Source organism: Temnothorax curvispinosus, unplaced genomic scaffold, assembly GCF_003070985.1.
Source record: "Temnothorax curvispinosus isolate PA1 unplaced genomic scaffold, ASM307098v1 QBEX01001787.1, whole genome shotgun sequence".
NCBI lineage: Eukaryota > Metazoa > Arthropoda > Insecta > Hymenoptera > Formicidae > Temnothorax > Temnothorax curvispinosus.
This window is the reverse complement of record NW_020211567.1, coordinates 537347-548576: the sequence shown is the minus strand read 5'-3', so window position 1 is coordinate 548576 and position 11230 is coordinate 537347. Positions and strand designations below refer to the sequence as shown.

At 33.2% G+C, this 11230-nt stretch overlaps 1 protein-coding gene across 4 annotated transcripts in view; it reads left to right on the top strand.

Moving 5' to 3' along the window:
* The first annotated feature begins 1174 nt into the window (after window positions 1-1174).
* Window positions 1175-11230, top strand: part of LOC112468533 (inactive rhomboid protein 1) — a 42862-nt gene continuing 32806 nt past the window's right edge. For all 4 annotated transcript variants that reach the window (XR_003042416.1, XM_025037764.1, XM_025037772.1 and 1 more), the window contains exon 1: window positions 1175-1343. Coding sequence is in view for 3 of the 4 variants with exons in the window: in XM_025037764.1 (XP_024893532.1) it covers window positions 1333-1343 (11 nt within the window). In the remaining variant the exon portion in view is untranslated. The remainder of the gene's footprint in view (window positions 1344-11230) is intronic.

The window sequence follows — 11230 nt, the reverse complement described above, 5'->3', positions numbered from 1 at the left end:
TTTTACAGATCGCCGGTACAGATCGTTGAGAAACGTCCTAATTTCGTTGGATGGCAGGTGAAAGTAAACCTTCAGCTCACACGAGAATGATATCCTTCCTAGATGTACACTGTACCTAGTACACGGGCACTATAGCGTGTCATTTTCTGCGAAATGACTTGCGTAAGAATCTCCATTAGCCTTCACATTTATCCCGCGTTCTCCGTCCTCGTCTCTCCTTCTCTCCCATTTTCCTACATCGTCCCCGTTCTGTTCTTCTCTCTCTTTTTTTTCTCTGCCCTGTTTCATTTTTCTTCGCGCCCTTTCATATTTTCTCCTTTTCTTCTCATCGCATTCTCTTTCTTGTGTTCGCCCTTCTCCAGCTTCTCCTGTTCTGATCTAGCTTTATGCTAGCGCGCGCGTGTTCTTTTTCCGCTCTTTGTTCCCTTTCTCTCGCTTCTCGCGTTCTTTCTGCATCATCCTTCTTCTAAATCTATTTATAAGTATTCGTTCACTGAGTCCTCTTTGTTGCGAAGTCTCAGCTTCAATTTGTTGTACTCATCATCACTGTCGCTCGAACTTCTCAAGCTTGCTTGATAGGATTGACGCTGTCATAAATTTGCAACGCGTCTGTCGTTGAAAAATTTTCATGAACAAAAGTTGACCTTATTCTTCTATTCGCGCCGTTACATATAAATCAAATATAACGTGACATTATTATACGATCGCGCGAGAGCTCAAAAATATAAAAGAACTTAAATTAAATTTGAATAATATACATGCACACACACACACACACATAATAGTTATTTCGTCTGTAAAGATATTTGCCGAGCATTCCGTGGATATACATATAAATGTCTTAATACAAATTCCTCCTAAATTGTTCTCGAACGCTCGAAATGCCGAAATTCCTCTCGGACATCCCGAGTCATCGATCTTTTTTTTTTTATTCCTCGCGAAGATTGACGAAACGTCCTCTCGATCTGACTCTTTCCCAACGGCTTGCGGCAGACGGTAGACAGTGGATATCGCAATTGCGCTCCGAGCCGTTGGCAACCTCCTCCCACTCCTCCCGCTTCTAGCGGGACTTGTTGACGCCCAACAGCTGACGGCCACCGCCACGTGCAACACGACGCGACGCATGCGTCCGATCAGTACGCGGCGCGTCTCTGCTGACGGAGCACCCGTTATAGCGCGTTGTGAAATGTTGTACTTAGGCTCTTTTTTTCCCTTTGCCCCATATTCGAGCCCCGCATTTCGGTGACTAATACCGAAAAAAACAGCGAACGATTGAATGTTGGAGACGTTGTAATAATTCGCGTGTGTAATTAACAGATTTACGTGAAAAAAATGCGAAAAAAGTAAGTAAAAAGGCACGCTTTTTTATTAATAATATAATTATTTTGAAAATTTTGAAATTTTTTTGAAAAATTTCGTATTAAGATAGCATTGAAGTATGAATTACTTTTCCGCTTATTTAAAGGTAGTGGAAAGGTAATATCTTGATTTAATTCAAGGAAATACAGAGTACAGTTATTCCGTACGTGGTAAATGTTCTCGTGAATTCTACCGGCAGACGCTACTCGGTTGTTGTCGACCAACCGGCTTGTTGGAGTATTGTTAACGTATTGAACGATACAATTGAGAGATGCAATTAGTAGCGCGTGCGGTTAAACGTTTTGTTTTGTGAATGCAAAACGTTGAAACGATGAATCAGATAAATTCCGGCGTAATCTAAATCAACGTTGAATCAAAAGCTATGTCGGTTATCAGTAATACGATACGGTATCTTCGACATTTGTCGTTCGGTATGATAAAGCTATATTTAAACGTGACGATATTTTTCGCTCGCGCAACAATATACGGATTCCGGATTCCGGGTTTCACTGTGAAATTGGACGCAAATATTTGTAAAAACTAATTGTGCACACACATTTTAATATAACATTCTAAACCAACATTCCATCTCTCTGAGATACATCTCTTTATTTGCAGAATTAAAATTTATATTTATATAAATTTTAATTTTAATTATTGTATTTTATTACAATTTTAATTATAATTATTATGCTTATAAATTTATGCTTTAATAGAGAAAACATTTTCTCGACATATTTATAATTTATATTATATAATGTATTATGTTTTTAAAGAAATTTGATTTTTACGGTATCGATGCCAACAAGATTGACATAAAAGAAAAAATAAAAACCTAAAATGCCAAGAAAATAAATCTGTGAGGCACCACTTAATTAATTAATTATGATATAATAATGTAATTTATGAATAAACGGATAATTATAAATTATGATAAAATTTTATAAAATAATTGGTGTCTAATTGTGACATATACTCTTGTGATATTTGTGCATTTTGCGTTTCTGCCTTTTTTTCTACATTAGGGTACTTTTTTTAAATATCACGCACAAATGTAGTTAAATAAACTCGCGGTAGTTGCAATGAAATCTGACATTGAAATCTGACATCGCGTCAGTTCGTCTACCAGCGCACACCTGTAATTAGAGAAGTGCATTGTAATTCGCTAGCTGACGTCAATCTTTCCTTCGTCATGTAAGTACTGTAAAAACATTATAAAATGCTGTAATATACACTGACTATTTAATAAATACATAATTAATAATTATTTTTTAAATATATGCGGGTATTCTATTTTTTATAAAAATCACACCTAACTAATTCTGGAAAAAAAATGAATTGTATGACAAAACGACTCAGACGAAAGTTTCAAGAAAAAAGTATGATGTAACACATATTTTATAATTAAGTATTTTTTAAGATATTAACATTATGTTTGTTTTAATGGAACTATGTAATATTTTTTATTTAATATAATTCGTCTAGCCATTTTACGCAGTATACTAAAAGTATTAAGATAACTACTGATTTATTTTGATAAGGTATTTATCAAAATAAAATCAGTAGTTTACCAGATATTTTATGTTAGAATACGTTAGAATGTAATATAAAATATTTTAAAAAATATTTTTTTTTGCTTTAATACTTTTATGACAAAATTATTAAATAAATTGATTGACATAAAAGATTACATAATGTGACAGTTACGAAAACAATTTATGATTTGCGGTGTGTAAAAGCAGCTGTGTGTTTTGTTTATATCAAATATTTTATCTTATTACTTTACGCGTGAAAATATTATGAAAGTTACGGAAGTTGAGGAATATTTTGCGCGAGGTATAGTTTATACTTTATATTAAAATACGCCAGAATATCAAACACTTCGCCAGGCGGTCGCCAGAATATCAAACATTAAACTTAATTTTTTGACATCTTCAATATTTTAGTATACTTGTAATGAAGGAAGGGTCTACGTACTATGTAAGAAAAATTACGTCGTTTTATTTAAAAGAACGCTGATAATGTTGATTTTTAAGAAATGAATGGCATAAAAAATATTTTGCATGCATCATATTTTCTCCTAAAAAATACGAAACTTTAGCCTGAGTAAATTTTTTCATAAAGTTTAATTTTCTGAAATTATTTAGGTGTAACTTTTCAACTGAGACACCTCTTATACATGTGACATATGTAAAATATTAAATTAACAAAAATTTTTATTGTAATGATAATATCGAGGCATAAAATATCATTATTAAAAAATATTATTGTACTTTTGAAGAAATGGAAAAAACATTCTGTTTTTATTACCGTAAGTCTTAGTTTGTGAATCTTTAGATTCAATATTTTTTTTCATAATATTACTCGCTTTTACAATGTGAAATCTATTTTCTAAAACCGGTTGTTTAATCAATTAATATGTACATATTAGGTTTCTACAATAATAATAATAGCAATAATAATAATAATAAATAATAATAATAATGACGATGACGATGATAATAATAAATAGTGTTATATGATTTATTAACCGCAAATAAACAGGGACATAAAATTCTATCGCCGCGAAAGTTTTTGGTCGAGGAAAAGTAGCCGCGGTTCTGCGCGAGTGAAATTTATTTGTCTGCGTACTTTTGTAAATCCCATAGTTTATTCCAGACGGTCGCCATTACCCCCGCCGCTATTAACGGAATCATAGACATAATATAAATAGCCGTAACGCGTTCCATGCCAGCAATGCTTTAGAGTACGAGAACTACGAGAAGCAAGTTAAACCGAGAGAAAATCTTGGAGGTCATTGTCTAAATGTTGGACGTCTCCCTTTTGTCTCCCAACATTTCTCACTTTCTTTTGTCGAGAGAGATTGATGTGGCCCCTTCACAAGTCTCCTCCTTTCCTCCTAACAAGTATTGTTCAGTCGTCGAGTTTCACGCTCGGTCTATTTATTATTATGTTTTTCTAACGTTTTTCTATATCTTATTTCTTATATTATATCTTATATACGATTGAAATGACGAGCCATTATTTTCGAGCTGCTTTAATAAGCGCTCGTTTTCACAGTCTCGACGCTTATTGATTTTAGCTTCGAAACGCATGCGAAGGGCGGGATGGAGGGGAGAGAGTGGGAAAGGGCGAGGGACAGAGGTTGGTGGCTCTAATTGGATTAAAATTTCATCGAGAGAGAGAGAACGGATGCACTGTTCTTCAGCGACTCTTTCATTGGACATTGAGCCGGGTTTTCGTCTTGAACCGCGGTAATAATGACTCTTAAACGCCATGAAACTGCAGAGAGCGATAGGAAGAATGATATTGATAGATCGAATTTTCCAAGTGAAGTCCTTCCGCACGAAATAAACGGACGATAAATAACATGTGTCAGGAATTAAATGCGATTATATATTTACTAGAATTACATAAAATGATTAACATTGTTCTCGTAAAATGACCTAATTGGAGCGAATAATCCTCTCGAATACGTTCGATGAATAATTCAAACAATTCTCACGTAACATCGAAAGTTATTGGATAAAAAAATTAATGGCACGGGAAATCAACGAATAAATTGCGGAAAACCCACATAAAGCGTTCGGTAAAATCCGGTAGAAAATTATCATAAAACTGGCGCGTGAAATTCGCAAAAAGTCCTCTTAAAATCTAGCATTAATTAGCAAAAAAATTGTACAAGCTTGATAGGTAATTTGAAGCAAAGATTTGCATACGATTGACGATTGAGCCGCGAGGAATTTGCATGAAATCGAAATATAATTTGCAAGAACTCGGCACGTGTAAAGTTTACAACGAAATGTTTGAGGCAAAACTGCACAAATGGCAAAGAAAGAAGGCATCCACGGACGAATTTATACGATAGATATTTCCGTAGATCTTTTCTAATTTGCAAGAGAATCGATGGGAGAGTAGAATAATTGCGAAGATTTCGCAAAATCGGCGGAAAATTGGCGTGAATTGCGAGCCGAGAGGGTTACGATGAGAAGGATTATATAGAAGTCGAAGCGGAATAGGTGATTCCCGTGAGAAACTCGAAGAGTGTCCGGTGGCTAATTATCGAATACCATCCGTGCAAAACTATGCGAGCTACGCACGGTATTCTACGGAATACGACCGCAAGTCTCGCCGCGGAAATCGCGTTCTCGCGTGATTGCGGTCCGGATCGGAGATTGCGATCGATCGATTCGAGTCTTCTGTCAATACATACGAGAGAGAGAAATCCATTTTTATTCATTAACTCTATTCTTTTCCTCTCCTCCCTCTCCCTACCCCTTCTCTTTCTCCCCCTCCCCTAGTTTTATCTCTCTCGCTCTTCTTCTTTCTCCTTCTATTTAAATTTAACTAATATAAAATCTAAGATCAAATAAAATTGCTCTAATTTTATCTTTATTAGACCGTTTATACACTTATACATTTATCAAGTTTTGTATTAAGCATTGTTTGAGGCAATTGGCGTTCAATGAAGCAATTATATACAATTATGTTTATACTGAATTTTTACACGGAGAGAATTGTCTCTTAAAATTTACCCTGAAATCATGGTAGTTGTGGGACAACACATGTACCACCAAGAATTTTATGCGAGCTATTCTGATTAATATCCACCATAATAAAAAATATTATTATCTATTACATTAAAATATAAAATATATTTGATTAATTTTACTAAAACATATCTAGAAAATTTTAATAATTTTTCAAAATTTACCAATCTGCTTGGTAATTTTTATCACGTTGTTTGTAAAATGTTTTGTATATTTTAAAAATTCCTTGGTTGCTAAGTTGTCCCAAGTTTGTAGTGAATTTAAGAGTAAAATATAACAAAAAATTCTCTCCGTGTACATTTGGATTTATATTAGAGTTTCGTTAAACGATCACATTTATATTGAGAACCAAAGTTCTGAAACAAATTCCGTCGAAACACAAAAATTACGCAAGTCAACATTACATTTTCTAAGAATCGCGTTTTCAGATGTATAACGTAGAAAAAGTTTTTAAATAATTTCGCGAGAAACTTCGTACCGCAATTGCCACGGTAATTTTTTTCTCCTTCATGTTGCTTTTCGCGGCGGGAAAAATAAGGAAAGGCAAAGTGGTCGAAGGAGTAGGGGAGGAGAGACTTAATCCCCTCTCGAAATATCCTTTGTATCCTGCCCTTTCCGGAACCTTAATGGATCGCGGGTAGTTTCACGTCACGGCCGAGAGCTGTTTTTCGAGAATACGCCCTCCACCGCTCTTGTTTACGGCGGTTTTCCGCGCTCTTCGACGATAGCCACAAATTCGCGAGTTTTATGAGCTGTTTCGATCGTCGAGAAATTTCAAAAATATTCGCTTGATTGCACCGAGTATCTTTAGGGGAAATTTTAGTTTAACAAAATTTACAAATTGCATTTAATAATATTTAAATAAAATTATTTCGTTTATTACAAGGAGTAATAAACTTGTAAAGGATTATAACTTCTTCTAAAAGGTATTTACTAGGAACTTGTTAAGAAAAGTCGGACTTATAAAAGTTTAATAAATTTTAATATTAAAAAGAGCATGGAATATCCGAAACTTGTTTTCATTTTAAGTAATCGTCATATTATCTGTCAAAAGTTAATTAAATAATTATATATTAAATTAACTTGACGTTTCTAATTATCTAAATAATCATAACGCCTCTTATGTAAATTGACATCTTTGTGAACGCACCAAAGCCAGGGGTTCTGAAAAGGACTAGAAATGTAAAGAGGATGCAGATTCTCATAGAACGAACCACCGTAAGGAAAGTTTGCTGTAGAAGCGGGATTCGAAAGGGGATTCTACACGCGACGCGGACAGGAAGCTATTCCTTAAACATTCATCGCGACTGCCATATTTAAACGCGCGAGAGCACGGGAAACTCCGGGTAGACTCCGGTGTACCATGCACCTTCGGGGAATCCCGCAGGGGGACCACGAAGTCCTCTCTCTCTTTATCCAGCACCCTGCACACGATGCATAACTTTATAATTCACCTCCATCTTGCTAAAGTGAATATATATCCGTGCCATACAAAGGGTTTTGAAAGAAAATACGCGTGCTTTACGCCAAATTAGTTAATTTCCAGAGAAAAACGTCGCATTGATATGAATTAAATATTTCTTTTTTACGTGACTGGGGGAATAATAGCCGGAAAAGTAGGTCATTTACAAAGAGCTTAGGTGTATTTATGAGAGCCAAATGAAAGAGTTGACTTTCATTTTGAAATGATTTTTATAAAATTTTATAAGGCGATTTTAAACAATTTCTATTTTAGAAAGGAAGAGAATTAAATAGAATTTTTATATCATAAAATTATTTTAACCTTTACAATAAGCAATAACACACAGAAATATTAATTGGAAAAATTCGACAAACATTTTATAACGGTTTTCTGTTAGTTAGCAGCTGAAAGTTTGCTTTAAAGATGATTAAACAATGATTTTGCTATCTGATGAAAAAAAGGTAAAACTTTATGTTTAACTTGATCTCTTTTGACTTCAGAGAGAGGGAGAGAATATTTTACTTTGTAACGTAAGATTCTATTTATATAAAACATTTATATTTTTAAAGGGAAAAATAGCTTTGTTTTCTGGGATTATTTCCTGGGAAAATTCAATAATCTACAATTACACAAAAATTATATAAAGTGAAGAACAGGTCAGGAAAATACATATTTTGAATATTTTTTATTTCAATTTAGGACCCTTTGCAACCAATACACCGCTTTGTTCTCGTTTTCAATCGTTGAGTACTCCTTTTTCATAATTAGTCAGTCACGGTAGTTTGAATTTTTGGAATATTGAATCTTTGATCTTTCAACTGTAAAAAAAATGTAACTTTATACACTCATCCTATCTCCCGCTGACTATTTTTTGTTTTCGAAATTGAAATTGCAGTTGCGAAACCATGGTTTTGTCTCAAAACTTATGGGTTGCACTGTGCACATACACGTTTATCTTGTATCGTGAAATACAAATAAATTTTACCGGAACGTAGGAAGGGAGGAACGTGTTCCTCTTGAATGAACGCTTCCTGAAAGATGGGGATCTGGAATATCTATAAATATTTTTATAGCACATAGATATAAGATATGTGATCCCTTGGACACCCGATATATCGAAGACAAAACCCGCGTGAAGATTCATTGGGATTCGTAAGAAATCTATACGGGCCCGCCCAATTCTGATCGCCCCACTGGTGAGTTAATTAAACCCGCTAATGAATTAGACCGTCGGAACTTCGAACCACAAAGTTCAAAATTGAGTGGAACTTTCTCACGCGGAATTAACATTAATTTTCCATGATTCCATTTATACATTAATTAAATGTTAACTTGAAAAATTCACAGGCTTTGAACAATATGGTTGACCATTCGCGCAGGTAATTAATTAATATTGCTATTCATCAAGAAAATCCTTTGTTTCGGTTAAAATTTTAGTGTATAAACATTTTCAAAATTTACCTATTCTTTCCGTCAATACCTTTTTGAAATCTAGAAATGAATTGTTGCCAATAAAAGACACGAATATTTTTTAAAATAATTTAATAGCAAATACAAAACATTTTTCATGAACTACAACATTCTAGAAAGCAAGTTAATGATTATATTATTCTAATGTTAATTAAAGTAAAGTCATTCAGTTTTCTTCAGTTAATCAAGTTTGTTTTAATAGAAACCTATTTTGTGGTACAGTTGACAAAATATCAGAGCTAGAAAAGTTATAGTAGAATATTGAGTAAAAATTTTAAATTTTAATAAAAGTATATTTTTTTTTATCTTTATATAAACTTGAACGCACAAAAATGTTTCACTAGAGAGGGAAGAACGTATACGTCCTCTCTTTGATTTAACACGTCTCATGTCATCGGATATATCGTACGTTTCAACTCGTCCAAACTAACACAATTCTAAGCATTCGCGTCTTCCTGTCTTCGCGAGCATCTTGTATATTGTTTCTTAAATTAAGCGTGAAAAGACGAGTTTGTCTTTTTACATTCTTCCTTTTACGTGCGTTCTTTTGCATCGCGCCTTTTTCTTTGTTCTTCTCTTTGCGAAAAGCAGTATATAGGGGTGTCCGCAACAAAGAATACTTCATTAAGTATAGGCAACGTTGGGCCCGTCTCGGAAATGGCGGCAGCTTTTATTACGGAATTCCGCGACTTCATGAACCCGAGTTCGCACGCGGTATTGCTTGGAATACCCGGCATTCTGGAACGAAACCCCCCTCAGATTTGCAAGCTCGCGCTCGCGAAAGCCAGTAAAAATTCGTGCGACAACCGTTTTCCCAAGCTCACCTCTCTTTCTCCGTTAATATCGAATAATATTGAACTGCAGTGTATATGCCCCAAAGAGATTTTTATGAAAAATCTAATACACTTCTCACGTTTCAACAATTGTTATTAATACAAATATAAAGAATTGATATCTTTTCGTAAATGACGTTTTATATGGAAGACATTTTTATTATATATCTATATTTTTATATACAATATTATTTAATATGATAAATAAATTTGTTTCGTGAGCAAACACTTTTTAAATCGCTTTTATTTATTTGTCACACGAACATTTTTCAAGATTTTGAAATTGTAAAATTTCTGACAAAACACTTTAGGCATACGCAATGTGTTCCTAATTTATTTAAAAAAGTTTAAAATCTGTCTTAAGCACATCAAATTATGATTAATTGTTAATATATAATTGAGAAAGAAGATTTTAAGACTTTTAAAAGTAAAAATAATACAATATGATTACAGATTATTTTAAGCTTATTAATTTTCGAAAATTTCAACTTAATGAAGATTGCAATATCTTCCACGTCCTTTAACCCTTCCACGCGTTTAGCAGGATATACATGTCCTAGGACGTGTAATAAATCATGATGTCTCTAGTAAATATTGAGTCATTAAAATAGGTCTCACTTTAAATAAGAAAATTGCCTAAATTTTAACAAATAGTGTTATAAATATTATTCTAAAATATGAAAAATTATTTGTTTAATAAAATTCGAAATTTCTTTATTATAAATTTACTATATAGATTTAGTTAAGAAATTTCTTTCAAATTTTACTAATCGTGAAAGGTTTGACATGGTGTATACAGCGTTACCTTCGCGTGGCGATTATTCAAATGCGTTTACTTTGATAATATAAATTTCTGATAATATTTATACTGTATATGAACTATAAATGAAACTCTGTCTCTTGTATCTCAAGAAATATAGTAGTGATATTGGTTACGGATACGTGATAGATTAAACTGAGAACTTTTGGATCTGCGATGTAGTTCTTTTTAATATACATTTTGTAATTTTGTTCTATAAATGAAATAAATATTTTGCGATCCTAACAATGTCTCAATTGCGAACTTTTATTAAAATTTAAAGATATTTTATTAATTCATTATATCGGGTCCGTTGTGTTGGACCATTATTTTACATTTTGACATTATTTTCGTGTGGGCGAAACTCCGTAATATTTACTTTCAAGGTTTCATTAGAGTTTGGAAATAATAATTCATTCTTTGCATTCACCATTTCGAATTTGCAGTATGTTTGATCTCGCTTTCGTATTCACCGAATTCAAAAATGTTTAAAAATAATTAAACTAAATATGCTATTTTTAAAAAAATCAGATCTGAAGTCGGTTAAATAATAATAAATGTTTAAACATTTCCGATTATATAAAATTAAGAAATCCTGTGATCCTAAAGCCGTGATCCTAGCCGGTTTTTTTCGGTTTTTTTCTTAGCACTAATCTTTTAATTTGCTTTATAGAAATGCAAAATTCTTGTCTAGAATTAAAGTACGCATCAAAATCTAGGTCATGGTGGTCGAATTTATATCGAAAACGAAAAAAAA